Source organism: Ictalurus furcatus, chromosome 1 (assembly GCF_023375685.1).
Source record: "Ictalurus furcatus strain D&B chromosome 1, Billie_1.0, whole genome shotgun sequence".
NCBI classification, from domain to species: domain Eukaryota; kingdom Metazoa; phylum Chordata; class Actinopteri; order Siluriformes; family Ictaluridae; genus Ictalurus; species Ictalurus furcatus.
In genome coordinates, this window is record NC_071255.1 from 1,279,237 (window position 1) to 1,296,736 (window position 17,500).

The following is a 17,500-nucleotide window of genomic DNA, read 5'->3' on the forward strand; positions in this document are numbered from 1 at the left end:
TGTGTAGCCTAACTTTCTTTACTTGTTGCTGCTAGGGGAGTTAACACTCTGTAAATACCGTTTACTGCGTTTTTACTAAGTTAAATCTTTTTAACGCGCGCATGTTTATGCACGCTAAGCTCATCTGCACGTATTTGAATATCCGAATCAACAAACCCGTGTCATCTTCCCCGCGCTTAAAGTTTAACGAGTTAATAAATAAATAAATAAATGAAGGAAGGATGCCTTGTGAATAAACAGACCATGAATAAAAAAAAAATAAATTTTTTTTTTAATTGTCATGTTAAATATTTTAACTAATTTACATATGTAAAATCTTCTCATTGTCTAAGATGGCACCATTATTATTATTATTATTATTATTATTATTATTATTATGATTATGATTCTTCCCACGCCGCTCATATCCCAGCCTGAGTCTAGTGACGAACTAGTGTAATTGGTTAATTGAAATAACGGCGAGGTAAACCATCACGACCTTCGATATATTATTTATTTGTAAAGTTTATACGATTACAATTTGTATAAATATTTTTTCTTTACTCTCTGCGCTCCTGCACCGCTGTATATGTTTACGAAGCAGTACCTCTTACTCTAGTACTTTATATGAAAAAGTATTGAAAAATTGTTTATTTAAAAAAATAAAAAAAAAATTCATTTACACAGTCCCCTGACCCCGCCCCTAAACAAACAAACAAATGAATATTGACTCTATGTTCCCTATGCATTTGATCACAGGGATACTATTTAATTTTTTAAACATCTGTCAAATAAAGAAATGTTTTCATTTGAATGAAGTACTAACAATTTGTTAAAAAAAAAAAAAAAAACCCCAACATTTTTGAATAATTATGTGTAAATAAATAAATATTTTTCCCCCATTAAATCAGACTCGACGCTTCAGAGAATGAAGTGGAGCGTGACGGTAATTAAATCCTCCCGATTCGGAGACTAATTAGCGCGCCGTAATCAAGGTACACATTCCATTAGGGACGGAGAGTTTAGACAAACGACACAATTAACTTCCTAATGCCGATTCCGAACACGCGGCGTGTCGGGAGAGGGAAGGAGCGCGCGTCCGTCAGAGACTTCCCTCCCGTGTTTCTCTCTAAACTCTCCGCCGCGTGTCGTCTCTCAGCCTGTGGCCGGTTTCATACGTGATGATCAGAATACGTTAAGGTAGAGAAACGTTTTGATTTGAGGTACTCGTAGATTTATTTGGACTTTTTTTTTTTGTAAAGAATGTACAACAGTACCGGAGTTAGTAAATAAAACACGAAAAACAGTTACATTAAATTCACTAGTCAGCTGTTACAGAAGAAGTGCGATCTAATAGGTTATATTATATATTATTCACTGGTGCTTGAAAGTCTGTGAACCTTCAAGAACGTTGTGAATTTCTGCAGGAATACGACCTGAAACCTCCTCAGAGTTTCACACTAAACTGTCCTGAAAGTGGTTAGCGAGTAACGGCGGTGTCGAGTGCCCTCCGTTTGTACCGTGCACAACCTGTCTGAACGTGGATCGCTGGAGTCCAAACGCCTCAGAGATGCTTCTGTGACCTTTTCCAGCTGGATGAGTGTCAACAGCTCTCTTTCTGAGGTCCTCGGAAATCTCCTTTGTTCTTTCCATGATACAAATCCACAGAAAAGATCAGACTCCGATAGACACGTGTTCCTTAAATAAAACCGGACGCTCACTCACTCACTCGCTCGCTCGCACCTGATCACCTGGGTCTCATTTCACCTTCAGATTAACTGCTAATCCCGGAGTATAATACTTTTGTCTCGTTTGTTTAATTGGGTTCTCTTTATCTACTTGTAGGACTCGTGTGTGTGTGTGTGTGTGTGTGTAAATCGGATGATGTTTTAGGTCATATTGATGCAGAAATGTAGGAAATTCTGCTGGTTATATTAGCATGGTTGCTCGTGGTCCTTCTTCAGCAATACCTCTCGAAGTATTCTCAACAATCCTTCGTTTATTTTAAGACTGAAACCTGGTTTTGCTGGCGGCTCCATGAACATCACCACTTCTAGATCTGGTCTCGATATCCAGGATGGGGTTCTTTCCCCTGTTCCATGTCTTTCTTTCGTTGCGCTCCTGTCCTCCATTCAGGTGGGTGAAGGGATCTCCAGTGAAACCCGGTTAATGGACTGTATTGTCCAGGCTGGCGCTCGGCAGCCGCTGCATCGTCCTGGCTTTCTCCGACTCGGCGCTGAGAAACTGTGGGTATTGAATAGAAAAGGGGTCGCAGCTAATTTCAAAATTAACAAGATAAATAAATAAAAGAAGAAATTCCTCCCCACCGTGGCGTGGACGGCTACCGTATTCATGCCGCGCCGCAGGACCACAGACGAGCCAGCTTTTAATTATCTTCCTCTGTGGTGCTGAAAAGGCGACGCGCAATCCCATTAGGCCTTTCACTTCCGCTGATGAACAGAATCAGAAATGAGGCTTCTTTCCTTTTTTGGACGACAGAAAGAGACACCAGACTCGAACGAGGTTGGACAAAGATCTCGTGTTCTTTCTCGTTCTTTGGTGACGTCCTTCTCGAAGCCTCGAGAGGAGAAATGAAGGAATGTGGAGGAGTAAAAGCGTGGATACTCGTAATCCTGGATCTGAAATCTCATATCGGTTATCTAAATCCAACGCCAAGAGGTCGAGGAGATGCCGAAGCTCCAGAACCAACCATGACTAGGATCGTGTGTGTGTAAGGATTTAATCATCTCTACATGATATTACTCTGCCATGATATCCAGTGACGTTTACTCCCATTTTATTATATTATATTAACAGACCTGGCAACCTCCACGCACTTCGTACGTGGTGTGTACCGCTCAGAAACACACCAGTAGAGCAGTGTTTTTTCCCCGTAGGTGAATTTGGAATGATTGACGGTTGTGTCGGTGTATCTGAGCTCTCTGAGTTCCCCGTCTGTGGGCGCCGCTTGATCTTATTCTTTTCCCTCCGTGTGCATTTGTTTCGGCTCCGCCCCTGTCGTGTCATTGGTTTGTTCTCTTAATGTGTGCACCTGTTCTACGTTCAGCCCTTAATTAGTCGGTCTGTCTTATTGCGAAGTCTGACAGGCGAGCGAACCGGAGCTGGAGTAAAACCTTTACGCTAATCCGTCACCATGACGATGAGGTCGTCTACATATTGTAACTGGACGAGAGACGAAGCTCCGGCTTGTTTTTTGTTTTGTGTTCGAGGTCGGGTCAGTATCCATCCAAATTCACTGTCGGGAGATTACTTCGCTGACTCCAGTTGATTTATTTTTTTTTTCTTTATTTATTCGTGCTTAATAGTATTGGCACCCCATAAACCCTCTTCTTCTTCTTATTATTATTATTATTATGATTATTTCATGTCAAAGCTGAAAGACTGGCGATTTGTCTTTCGAGCACTTCTCCGAGTTTGTGCACACGTAAATGTGAAAAGTCAGACGAGGAGTGGATTTTACGCCGAGACGATCTCGAGCTCACTCCCTTGTCGAGGAGGAGCAGGTAGTTGTAGTAATGGCCGTAATGGCGTGGGTGGGATCTCGGCGCTGGATCGGAGCAGATTTCTACATTAAGCTCCATTTGGTAAAGGTTATTTCTCTACTCCGAATCCACTTTAACTTCAGTCGATAGCAGGAAGTGCCTTTAAGCTTCTGCGCCACAGCGTGCTCTATCATTTACAGCAAAGGAATTAAAGGTGAACGCTGACGTGGCCGAGTTTCTTCTTCACTTCGCTTTGTCAGGACTCGGCACTCCTTATTATTATTTTTTCTTCAGCTGAACTATGCAGTTGAGATTGAAGTATTGGCGCCCTAGGTTGTGTTTTTTTTTTTTTTTTCCGCTAAGCACACCATCACACAACCTCAAGATACACTCCACTTGCACTTTTAATAAATTTGGATCCGGAGTTGTTTCTCTGCTGCATCACAGCGGGGTTAAAGTTCAGCCCGCTTTCAGCTTATTTAGACCAAAGGAAGCCGGCGTTTGCGTTGGTGAGCTCGCTGTTTAAAACTCGTCGCTGGCTGCGAAGAGCCTGTTTGTTTTGAATCGAGTGAGCGAGCATTTCCGTAAACGAAGGGAGAGCGTATGTGCGGACCCGTGTGTCTACAGAACCGTTTCTGTTTTATTACGGCGATGGAGGTCGGATGGGGTTTTTTCTGCGTGTGTAGAGAGGATCTAGCCGTGTTTCACGTTGTTGGCGTCTTCGAACGTAGCGAGGCAAGGGGCCGATGATTTCACGGGTCTGAATACAGTAGATATCGTAATGACCACCAGGCTGTTGATCAAATTTTGTAGATGAGAAATGCGTGCGCACCACAGTGAGAACCCGGTTCCCTTTGCCCGTGCGTGACTAGTCGCGTTGGATTAGTTTCAAGTCTTATCTTTTGTATTTTGCCGGGACTTGGCAACCCTGGTGAGGGAGCTACGTGGTGTCTGAAGAGCCGAAGGTGTTCTCGCCTGACAGTCTTCACTCCGTGATCACGCAGGAAGCTCGTGGCGAGAGCCGGAGTCACGTCACGTCACCCCACGTCACCCTGCCTGTTTGCATCACAAGCACACCTCGAGCACTCGCAACAAGCTCGGCGTGCGAAGGAGCAGCTCACGTCGCCGCAGACTTGTCGTCTTTTATCTTCAGAGCAGTTTCACGCCGAGAGAGAGACAGAGGATTACACGATCTTATCTCTCAAATCTGTCTTATCTCCGATCTCAGACACGGAACCGGACGGATTCCCGTCAGATCTGAGATTAGAATAAACAGCGAGCGGGTGTACGTTCCACTCGCTCAGCTGCTCTCGACGCCTTTATCCGATCTAAACGCCAAGTCCCGGGATTTAAACTCGGAACCTCCTAGTTCGTCTGTGTTCATCACGTCGAATGTCTTCACGTGGCGTCTTTCTTCATTTTATTTATTTATTCGAGGTTATTTATGTTTATCTTATTTGTTTTCAGCTTTAACTCGGCGAACGTGTTGTTATTAGAGGCGCTCGTCTTATTACAGCCTTCCTGCATAACTCTGACTAATATACACATCGTTAAAAGCGTAGTAAATAACGTTGATAAATAAAATAAAACACACGTGTAAGTAACGAGGAAATAAATAAAGAGCCCAAATGGGTTATAAACGAGAATAAAACCAGTAGTTGGAGATGTTAGTTCCACACGGATGTGAAGTCTACACGACTTCAGTGCTGAAGGAGACTCGCATTAATATATTATTTCATAGAAACCTTCACTTTGTTTGTTTTTTGTTTTTTTTACACACACACACACACACACACACACACACACACACACACACACAAAATGAAACGCTGCTCATCTTCAATCTTCACTTTTATTTTCCAGACTCTAAATTAGATAGAGTAAGACATTTACGGTTCTCTTTAAATATCAGTGTACGCAAAATGTATGCCCTATACACACACACACACACACACACACACACACACAGATGGAGGATTACCACACTGGATTACACGTGTGTGCGCGCGTGTGACTGGGATTGTGACATGAAATACCACAGTGTCATCTTATAAATACACACACACACGCGCACACACACACACACACACCTACCCCTGTTTCTCTCTGAACAGGAAGTTGTGGTGTGTGAACCGTTAGTAGTGTTGATGACCCTGTGTGTGTGTGTGAGAGAGAGTGTGTACGTGTAAACGAGTTAAACGCACATGAGTTAATCACTTTTCCACATTTTTTTTTACTGTTGTTTTTTGGTGAGTGTGTGTGTGAGTGTGTGTGTGTGTGTGTGTGTGTGTGTGTGTGTGTGTGTGTGTGAGACCCTCAGAGTGTTTCTGGTACCTGTAAATGTGTGATTGTGTTTGTTTAGGTTTTTTCCCAGGAAAGGGAGGTTAGAGCAGAAACACCTGTTTCCTACACACACACACACACACACACACACACACACACACACAGAGTCCCCCCCTGGAAAAATTATCATTCACCCCTAGTGTGTGTGTGTGTGTGTGTGTGTGTGTGTGTGACATTAAAGCAGAATAACACTGATCATTTCACCTTTAATGGAAACACACACCATGTTTGTACCTGTGCAAGCACTTGTTTTACACAATATTAACTGTTCTGTGTGTGTGTGTGTGTGTGTGTGTGTGTGTGCTATATATATATATATATATAGAATAAATAACAGTTTAAATGAGCAGAGAAGTGTATTGATCAGTATTACACATCGTACGTGACGTTTAACAGCAGGGCTGCATCTCTTACTATTATTATTATTATTATTATTATTATTATTATTATTATGATGTTATAAAACTGTGTATGAATATCAACAGAGGCCCTAAAAATATTCATTTATTTATTTATTACATTTGTATTTACTGTTTAACAATCTTTCCTTTTTTCTATTTTTTCTTCCTTTTTATTTATTGATTGATTGATTGATTGAAAGATGTTCTAGAAGAAACATTTCCTGACCAGTTTTTTTTTAAATGAATCATTTTACCGTAATCACCTTCTTGTTGCATTAAAGCGTAAACAACAACAACAACAACAACAAAGGAAATAACATTAAAATTGATATTAAATTAAAACTAAAGAAACATTTTGTCCTGAGACAGATGTACTACAAAGTGTTTGTTTGTTTGTTTGTTTGTTTGTTTGTTGTGATCTTTCACTGCCATGAAGCAAAGCAAAGTTCTCCCTAGAGCCCAGTACAGTAAAGTCCATTACCAGTTTCATTAGGGTTCTCAGGCAGAACCCACCGTGGTTCTCAGGTCCGCCTTTTCTGAGAGATCTCTTCATCACTGCGTCAGATTTGTCGACGTATAAGAAGCTCCGAAACCTGCTCCGAACCTTCAGGACCTTCTCTGGAGTCTTGTTCTATAACCGGACGAGAGTGAGGAGAACCCGGCGTGCTGGGCGCGTTTTCTCAGAAGACCGGATTCATTTGTTATAAATCAGCTTTAAAGAATCAAAACGAATGTACCCGACTTCTCTCGGCACGTCCTCCCTCATACGATCACTTTACATTAATAACGTAAACACACCGGCTAATGGAACCAAACCGAGTGGAACTCGGTTCTCACTTGCATCACACACACACGCACACACACGCACACGATCTTCCATCCGTTAAAGCCTGCTGGAAATCGACGTGACCGTTTTCCGGGTGAACGCCGATGTCCGATCCCGGTTCCGTCATTACAGGGTTCTAGCTTCAGTTCAGAAAAGCGTGGATGATTGATGTTTCATGAAGTCACTAATGTTCTCGTCAGAGCCACTCGGTTCTCACAGTACTCTTAATGAGGGCACGTAATTATTCGTAATGTTAATCCGACAAAGACGGGTCTTTAAAGTTATATCAGTGTGATGGTCTGCTGTGCTGGCTGCTAACATGTACACCTTAAAGGTTCTCTGTAGAACCCTACACGTGTTTCCTTTTCAAAACAAGTTCCACATACAACCTCTATAGCAAGCACAGAATCCGTAACTATCCAAAGATCCACATTTCCTTTATATATATATATATATTGCCCCTTTGCTAGAACGCTTAAATGTTCTGCGTAGAACCCTACAACACCCCCTTAAAAGTTCATTGTCCCTCTGCTGGAACCATGATCTGTTTCATGTCGAATCTACAACAACAAACTGATTCTGATCTCCGTCAAAATGGGTTCTGAGTAATCCTTTTCTTTGCTAAAATCTAGAACCTGTCAGGAGTATAATATATAGCACTTGGTACTAGGTACATTCTTAGCCAAAAAAAAACAAGGTTCTTCAGTGGTTCAGTAGATAATTAATGGTTCTTAATCTCCTAAAACAGTCGTACTTGGAATTCTTATGATAAGGAAACACTGTGTTGGGGAGTTCTACATAGAACCTATAAGGGTTCTCCTAGAGAAAAAAACTGAAGAACAATTAAGCGTTCTACATTGCACAAATGTGTAAAAGGGTTCTTTAAGTATTCTTAACCTCCTGAAAGTGTTCTACACGGAACATTTTCTAACAGGAGAGCACCTGATGTTTTACGTAGAACTTTTAAGGTACAACTGAAGAACATTTTAAGGGTTCTAGATCTTGTCCAGTTCATTCAGTACCCAAGTGTAGGTACAGCTGCCTGTTCTAGGGTAAATCTAGAACCCGAAAGGGCTCTTCAACTTGTCCCTCTGTGCTTGGGGGTAGGGGTGGGGGAGGGGGAGTCGTCTCTTAAGGGTTCTAGAACCCTAAAGCAAGTGTTTACATTAAAGAGAAGTAGAGCCAAGTTGGGAAGTGAAGAATTCTTGAGAACTCTTTCTGAAAGGAACCCATGGAATTTATTTATTGTGTGTGTGTGGGTTCCAGAGGGGGTGTGTGAGATCTGGCTGACCAGCGAGGACACGGGTGCTTACGGGAGGGACATCGGCACGGATCTGCCCACGCTGCTGTGGGAACTGGTGAAGGAGATCCCCGAGGGCTGCATGCTCCGCCTGGGCATGACCAACCCACCCTACATCCTCGAGCACCTGGAGGTGAGTCTGAGGTTCTACAACGTTCTCGTCTCTAATAGCGCAGTAGTCGTCATGGTTTCTTTTCAAGCAGGTTCCCTGGACATGCCAGTACCCTTTGATGTTCTACGTGTTACCCACGGTTACCTCTTCTTATTCAGCGTGTAGCGACTGAAGAAGGTTCCTTGATGTTTCTTGAATTGATTCAGTTCCATCTTTCCAAAGGGATTTTTACTTGTAATCTCTTCTGTAAGGTCAACCTCCTCCACTTGATGGTTCTACTTACGAACACGGGTACAACTGAAGGACCCTTAAATGTTCTACATTTTTCCTATAAGTTTACCTCATTTCAAGGGTGAAGGAACGTGTAATAGGTTCCTCAAGGATTCTTCGTCTACTTTAGATGTGGTTCTACTTGGAACCCTCTCTGAAAGGGAAACACGTACCAGTAGAACTTTTTGAATAAATATGAAAATATTTATCGTCTATTATAAAAGATTAAAAAAGAACCTAGAACGAGTTATTCGCATCAAGCAGGTTCCATCTAATACCTATCGATGTTCTCCATGTCACCCATGGTTACCAAATCTAACTGGAAAAGGTTCCTTAATGGTTCTTGGATCGGTTAACGGTTCTATCTGTCCACAGGGCATTCAGATGTCATCTTTTCTGAGAGGTGACTTCTGTGTTTTCGGGTACTACCTGGAACCTTTAAGGATCTCCACTAGGAGAGACAACGGGGGAACCCTTAAAGGTTCTGTATTTTTTCCAAGGACGTACATGTTGTTTTGAAGGAGGAGAGAACATTTTAAATATTTTCATTATCTTTGGGTCATTAAGGATTAGTTATTTGCTGCCTAGAAAGGTTCTACTTGGAATTATTTCTGACAACGAAACTCTCTATACGGTTCTACGTAGAACTTCGAATGGTTTTCCCAGAGCCGAAGAACCTTTGAGGTCTTTACGTTGTCCGAGAGCGTACCCTCCTTAATAGGTTCTTTAAAGGTTTTAATTGGATAATTTAAAGTTCTTAGGGAAATGCCTGAACCTTTAAGGGTTTTCCCAGAGTGGTTCTAAGTCTATTGGTTTTCTTAAAACTGAACACTCGGGGGAGAGCAAAAGAGGTTCTTCAGGGTGTCTTTATCAGTTCATTGGATAATTAAGGGTTCTTCACTTCCAGAACCCTTCCAGAACCTTGCAGGTTTACTTGATCCCGTTCTGTTGTTGGGTTCTTCCGTTGTGTACCTCTACGAGAAGCATTTAAAGACCGAAGAACGCTTGAGGGTTCAAAATATTTTATAGGGATGAAACAAAGTTCCCCTGTATGTTTTTTTTTTTTACTACCTAAAGAACCGTGACACAAAACCTTTTGAGATCTGCAAAAGAGCCCTTTAGGGTTCTCTATTGTAGGCGCCTAGATAGAACCCTTAAGAGTTCCACTAGAAGGACAACAAAGAACTCTTAGGGGTTCTAAGTGTAGCTGAAATGCAGTAAGAGTACGTGTTATGAAAATGTGTCCTTCACGATTAAAGGTTCTCATTGTGGTGGAACCTGGACGTTCCACACTCGGTGGTGAGCTTAGAGCCTTAATCCATCTGGCTCCCTGTGCTGAAGCATCTCTGTGAGGAATGCTAGCGGAAGCGCGTTTCATTTGCTGAAGGTTAATTGAGGTTATAATTTAGACCCCATATGTATCGGTTCCGTTTCTGCTCGGTTACGTCTGAATTAAAAAAAAAACGACGGAAGTGTTTCTTCTCGTCTCTCCTTCCTTAAATGATGGGAATTAACAATTAAATGCTAATTAGAAGCAGGATTGTTGATCTGCCGGCGCTAATTCGACGTTCCGATCGCGGTTCCTGTTTTGACGCGCTCAGCAGTTCCGCTTTAATGCTTCTCTACTTTATTAATGCTTACAAGCGTTCTGGCGCCGGTTCTCTACATTAATTATCAACCAAGTGGAAGATTGCAGCAGGAGATGGAACGCTGATACGTGATTCAGAAAAACGTTTGGGATTTGGGGGGGAGGGGGTCGAGCGTCTGATATTCTTGGCTTTCTCAGAGTGAGTGTTTTTCTTGTGAGGGAACCTTTAAAAGTTCTTTTTTGGTTCTGTACCGAAAAAGGTTTCAAGTAGAACCTTTTTTTTTTTGTTGAAAAACCAGTGAAGAACCCTTTTCCCCCTCTAAGAGTGTTTAATAAGTTAAGTTCTTGGCTTCCGAAAAGTGTTCCACTTGGAACCCTTTCTGATAGAGAAGTACTTGTTGTAGGGTTCTAAATAGAAAGGGTTCCTCCAGACAGACAACCAAGGAGCCCTTAAGGGTTAAACATTGTTTAGTATGTTACATCACGAGTGAAGAAGCATGTAGAGAGGAGAAAAACTAGGTTCCTCAAAGGTTCTTAGATCAAATATGTTTTTGTGGAACCCTCTCTGAAAGGGTAACACTTTCTAAATGGAAAACATGAAAGAGTTCAGTCTAAAAGGACAAGCTGATCCCTTTAGGGTTCTCTGTTATAGTGTTCTAGATAGAACCCCCAGATTGACAACTGAAGAATTATTAACGGTTCTGAAAATACTTCTACTCTGTGATTAAAAGGAACCTGTTGCTCATCAGGCGGGTTCCGTCGTCGTCCAGTTGTTTGATTGGGTAACGATTCTGTCTTCCCAAAGGGATTTCGCTTGTCATTTTTTCTGAACGGGAAATACTCCGTTGTATGGTTCTGTACAGAACATTAAAGAAGGGTTCTGAGTTCTTTAATGAAGCTTATCCTTGTGCTGAAACATGCTTGAATACTTAGGAGTTCTTTGCTTTTTAAAGACGTTCCATCTTGCTAGAACCTACTGAAGTACCCTGTGTTGCCCACAGTCCTTTCGACTTCCTGGTGCCTCGTAATTGAAAAGGGTTCTTCGACCGTTCTTTGCTTGTTGGTTCCATCTTTCCGAATTTTTTACATGAAACTTTTTCTGAAAGGGCATCCATCTGTTGTAAGTTCTACGCAGAACCTCAAAGAATGTTTAGTCGCTGCTCTATCTCTTATTCCTGCAGCGTTCTTGTGCTCATTAGTGTACAGTTGGTGTCTCAGAAGCATTGCGCACATGCTCTCTTGACTCTAGTACCCTTTTTAGGTGAAGGGTACTCCAGTGAAGTCGCAGCCAGGCTGATTGGGACCGGACCGCGGGTCAGGACTAATGAAATGTTCCACTGGGTGAATACAGACCGCTCACGGCTTCGCTCATAATCCACTCTCGTCACGTTCTCCGAGGATGCTTGATGATGCTGGAGAAAAGACGAGGCTGCGCGGAGAACCGAGACCTCACGACCTCGTCTTCTGCTCCGTCGCCTCTTTTTTCAGCTCCTCTCTCTTCAGAGCTGCCTTTATTCATGGGCACGGTGTGAAAGTGCTAGATCAGAGGTTAAGGTTCCGCACTACTGATCGGGAGGTTGTGAGTTCAAATCCCAAGACAGCTGGTGAGCCACTCTTGGGCTCTAGAGTGAGAACCTTCAGCTTATTTTATTATTTAAGGTTATACCACATGTTGATGTAAATAATTAAATAATAAAATAAAAATGCAATTTCATAAAGGTGGATCAGTGTCAAGGTGCGAGTCAGGTATTAAAGTCAGTGTCAAGGTGCGAGTCAGGTATTAAAGTCAGTCTCAAGGTGCGAGTCAGGTATTAAAGTCAGTGTCAAGGTGCGAGTCAGGTATTAAAGTCAGTCTCAAGGTGCGAGTCGGATATTAAAGTCAGTGTCAAGGTGCGAGTCGGATATTAAAGTCAGTGTCAGGGTGCGAGTCAGGTATTAAAGTCAGTGTCAAGGTGCGAGTCGGATATTAAAGTCAGTGTCAGGGTGCGAGTCAGGTATTAAAGTCAGTGTCAAGGTGCGAGTCGGATATTAAAGTCAGTGTCAGGGTGCGAGTCAGGTATTAAAGTCAGTGTCAAGGTGCGAGTCAGGTATTAAAGTCAGTGTCAAGGTGCGAGTCGGGTATTAAAGTCAGTGTCAAGGTGCGAGTCGGGTATTAAAGTCAGTGTCAAGGTGCGAGTCGGGTATTAAAGTCAGTGTCAAGGTGCGAGTCGGGTATTAAAGTCAGTGTCAAGGTGCGAGTCGGATATTAAAGTCAGTCTCAAGGTGCGAGTCGGGTATTAAAGTCAGTGTCAAGGTGCGAGTCGGGTATTAAAGTCAGTGTCAAGGTGCGAGTCGGGTATTAAAGTCAGTGTCAAGGTGCGAGTCGGGTATTAAAGTCAGTGTCAAGGTGCGAGTCAGGTATTAAAGTCAGTCTCAAGGTGCGAGTCGGATATTAAAGTCAGTCTCAAGGTGCGAGTCAGGTATTAAAGTCAGTGTCAAGGTGCGAGTCAGGTATTAAAGTCAGTGTCAAGGTGCGAGTCAGGTATTAAAGTCAGTGTCAAGGTGCGAGTCAGGTATTAAAGTCAGTCTCAAGGTGCGAGTCAGGTATTAAAGTCAGTGTCAAGGTGCGAGTCAGGTATTAAGGTCAGTGTCAAGGTGCGAGTCAGGTCTCAAGGTGTGAATCATGAATTTTGGCAACTTTGATGTCTGAGTCAAATTAAGAGTCTTAAAATTAGAGTCATAACCTATAATCTGAGTCGGTATATGGGTCATAAATTTTAACGATCAAATGAGTCATAACCTCATATCATCAGATTCGGCATGCGAGTCGTAAACTTTGCGGTCACGTTGTGAGTCGTTTTAAAGTCTGATACAAAACCTGGTTATGACTCTCAGACTCGGTGCCTCGTGTCTGATCGCAGAAGACGTGTGATTGTGAGACTCGGTGCCTCGTGTCTGATCGCAGAAGACGTGTGATTCTGAGACTCGGTGCCTCGTGTCTGATCGCAGAAGACGTGTGAATCTGAGACTCGGTGCCTCGTGTCTGATCGCAGAAGACGTGTGATTGTGAGACTCGGTGCCTCGTGTCTGATCGCAGAAGACGTGTGATTCTGAGACTCGGTGCCTCGTGTCTGATCGCAGAAGACGTGTGATTCTGAGACTCGGTGCCTCGTGTCTGATCGCAGAAGACGTGTGATTGTGAGACTCGGTGCCTCGTGTCTGATCGCAGAAGACGTGTGATTGTGAGACTCGGTGCCTCGTGTCTGATCGCAGAAGACGTGTGATTCTGAGACTCGGTGCCTCGTGTCTGATCGCAGAAGACGTGTGATTGTGAGACTCGGTGCCTCGTGTCTGATCGCAGAAGACGTGTGATTGTGAGACTCGGTGCCTCGTGTCTGATCGCAGAAGACGTGATTATCACAGAATTTATTCCTGAATGGCTTTTTTTCCTCCTTCAGTGTGTTTACTGTGAAATCTGTGATGTTTATGAGCTAAAATGTTGAAGAGGAATATAATAACAATCTAATAAACTAACGTGGAACTGTGTTCAGTCACGTGACGTGAAGACGGAGAAGGTCAGCGTCTGTTTCTGTTTAACTCCGTCATTAAGACGTGAGACGTTCTGCTCTGGGGTTCGTTTCATTTTATTCGATGTATTTTTCTCCTCGCAGGACGTTTAGTCTCGGACCCACGAGGAAGTCTGAAGGAGAACGTTTGTCCTAATTAGTTTCTGACCGTGTGATGTGCCGTCTCTGGTCCGCGGCGGGTTTTTTTTTCCCAGAGGTTCTTCACGGTTCAGTCGATTATCGCCGTTAGCCCCGGGGACTCCGCCCTCACCGCCGCCGCAATTTGGAATTCATTTCCATTTTAAGGGATCTCCGGGGACTCGCCGTCCATTACGTGCGCGTTTGATCCCTTTCCAGAGTTCGCCTGTTCACTGGGGGCATTTACTTTTACATTTACAAAGTCACAGAGATGATCAGACGTCCAAGTCAAAATCCAAGAACCTGGGGGGGAAAAAAAAAAAAAAAAGAAATTATTTACTGAATGAATTTAAATAATTTATTTACTTAAATAATAATTATTTTTTTAAAGTCTAGTAATTAATTGAGTTATGTAAATACATCATTTACATAATGTAAATATTAATGTACGTAATTAATGAATTTATTTATTTGCTTGCATCCCTTCTTCCATTTGCACACCTTTAATTAAATAAAACTGGAACTCTACAGTAGATTTTATAATAGATGATTAGAATATGATTCAATTGTGTGTAAGTGTATATAATTATATACATTATAATTATTATATAATCATATATATGTACAATAATATATATGTATAATTGCGAGCCTCTTCACGCTTCCGGCCGTAATCACACCGTAGTTGTTTGTTTATTTGCTTACTTATTTTTTTTATTCATAAATAATGGAATTAAGGTGTTTTTATTCACGTATTAGTTACATTTTTACATTTTGTTGGCTTACATTTTTAATGCTTCCTTTATTATTTTTATTTTATTGACTTTTTGTTGTTATTTTGTTTGTGCATTTGTGGAATTCTTCTTTCCTGACAGCGTGCGTGCGCGTACGTGTGTGCGCGTGCATGTGCATGTGTGCGTGCGCGTGTGTGCGCGTGCTGTAATTGGGTTCTGCTCTCGGTCCACACCTGTCACAGCTCCTCATCCTGATCACATGATTAAAGCCGTTTACGTCCTGATAGGTGCGACTTTCTGCACTTCCCTCGCTCACTTCACCGCTGCCTCGCGCCCTACCTGACGAGGTGCGGACGCGGCGGGGGTGAGGTGGGAATGCAGGTAACGGAGGGGTGCGAGCGGCTCGTGGCGGTGTTGATTCCTGCACCTGAACGCTGCTGCAGCTCCACACGGCTAAGAAGTGTTTGTGAAGTTAGCGTCAGCATGTCAGAGTGTTAGCAGTATTTTATTTTGTTTATCATTAACACGTCGGCGGTGTCACCCCTCGTCAGATCTCAAACATCAGATCGGATTTTACAAAGTCAGTAAAGATCGGAAATGAAACAGCAGTGTGTGTCGAGAGAGAACAAGCTGCTGTACTGAAAAATGATTGTGTTCAGAAGAAGGTGTGTGGTGTTCAGTGTGTGGTGTTCAGTGTGTAGTTTGGGGTGTGTGTAGTTCAGTGTGTGTGTAGTTCAGTGTGTGGTGTTCAGTGTGTAGTTCAGTGTGTGTAGTTCAGTGTGTGTGTAGTTCAGTGTGTGGTGTTCAGTGTGTAGTTCAGTGTGTGTAGTTCAGTGTGTGTGTAGTTCAGTGTGTGGTGTTCAGTGTGTAGTTCAGTGTGTGGTGTTCAGTGTGTGTGTAGTTCAGTGTGTGTAGTTCAGTGTGTGTAGTTCAGTGTGTGGTGTTCAGTGTGTGTAGTTCAGTGTGTAGTTCAGTGTGTAGTTCAGTGTGTAGTTCAGTGTGTAGTTCGGTGTGTAGTTCAGTGTGTGTAGTTCGGGGAGTATAGTTCAGTGTGTGTAGTTCAGTGTGTAGTTCGGGGTGTGTGTAGTTCGGTGTGTAGTTCAGTATGTGTAGTTCGGGGAGTGTAGTTCAGTGTGTAGTTCAGTGTGTAGTTCAGTGTGTAGTTCAATGTGTGTGTAGTTCAGTGTGTAGTTCAGTGTGTGTGTAGTTCGGGGAGTGTAGTTCAGTGTGTGTAGTTCAGTGTGTGTCAGTTTCAGTTGATACAGAAGATCATCAGGCTGTTCCTCTCATTAACCTCTCACTCATCTACAAAATCTAATATTAATCCCCTCTGATACTGGAGACTCCTTCCATAAACTCTTTCTTTCCTTATCCCTCTGTCTTGTACTTTGAGTGTGTGTGTGTGTGTGTGTGTGTGTGTGTGTGTGTGTGTGTGTGTGTGTGTGTAGTGTGTGTCTTTCCATCCAGCCTCCAGAGTGTGTACTGAATATAGAAGTGTTGCCGTGGGTGACTCTGTAAATCTGCTCTGTATAAACTATTCAGCTGAGGCCTTTCTCAGACGTCTCTCTCTCCCTCTCTCCACCTCTCTCTCTCCTTCTCCCTCTCTCTCTCCTTCTCCCTCTCTCTCTCCTTCTCCCTCTCCCTCTCTCTCTCTCTCTCCACCTCTCTCTCTCCTTCTCCCTCTCTCTCTCCCTCTCTCTCTCCACCTCTCTCTCTCCCTCTCTCTCTCCACCTCTCTCTCTCCACCTCTCTCTCTCCTTCTCCCTCTCCCTCTCTCTCTCTCTCCACCTCTCTCTCTCCCTCTCTCTCTCCACCTCTCTCTCTCCTTCTCCCTCTCTCTCTCCACCTCTCTCTCTCCTTCTCCCTCTCTCTCTCTCCCTCTTCTTCTCCCTCTCTCTCTCTCCCTCTGTCTCTCCACCTCTCTCTCCCTCTCTCTCTCCACCTCTCCCTCTCCTTCTCCCTCTCTCTCTCTCCCTCTCTCTCTCTCCCTCTCTCCACCTCTCTCTCTCCACCTCTCCCTCTCTCTCTCTCTCTCCCTCTCTCTCTCGCCTCTCTCTCGCCCTCTCTCTCTGTCCCTCTCTCCACCTCTCTCTCTCCCTCTCTCTCTCCACCTCTCCCTCTCCTTCTCCCTCTCTCTCTCTCCCTCTCTCTCTCCCCTCTCTCTCGCCCTCTCTCTCTGTCCCTCTCTCCACCTCTCTCTCTCTCCACCTCTCCTTCTCCCTCTCTCTACTCCCTCTCTCTCCTTCTCCCTCTCTCTACTCCCTCTCTCTCCTTCTCCCTCTCTCTCCCCCTCTCTCTCCCGCTCTCTCTCTCCACCTCTCTCTCCCTCCTTCTTTCTCTCTCCTTCTCCCTCTCTCTACTCCCTCTCTCTCTCTCCCTCTCTCTCTCCACCTCTCCCTCTCCTTCTCCCTCTCTCTCTCTCCCTCTCTCTCTCTCCCTCTCTCTCTCTCCCTCTCTCCACCTCTCTCTCTCCACCTCTCCCCCTCTCTCTCTCTCTCCCTCTCTCTCTCCACCTCTCCCCCTCTCTCTCTCTCTCCCTCTCTCTCTCGCCTCTCTCTCGCCCTCTCTCTCTCCACCTCTCTCTCTCCCTCTCTCTCTCCACCTCTCCCTCTCCTTCTCCCTCTCTCTCTCTCCCTCTCTCTCTCCCCTCTCTCTCGCCCTCTCTCTCTGTCCCTCTCTCCACCTCTCTCTCTCTCCACCTCTCCTTCTCCCTCTCTCTACTCCCTCTCTCTCCTTCTCCCTCTCTCTCCCGCTCTCTCTC

General features: G+C 43.8%; 1 protein-coding gene across 1 annotated transcript in view; it reads left to right on the forward strand.

The window, feature by feature from the left end:
* Positions 1–17,500, forward strand: part of cdkal1 (CDK5 regulatory subunit associated protein 1-like 1) — a 207,273-nt gene that overhangs the window by 110,018 nt on the left and 79,755 nt on the right. Inside the window, exon 9 of the mRNA XM_053647308.1 lies at positions 8,319–8,485. Within this exon, the coding sequence (XP_053503283.1) occupies positions 8,319–8,485 (167 nt within the window). The remainder of the gene's footprint in view (positions 1–8,318; positions 8,486–17,500) is intronic.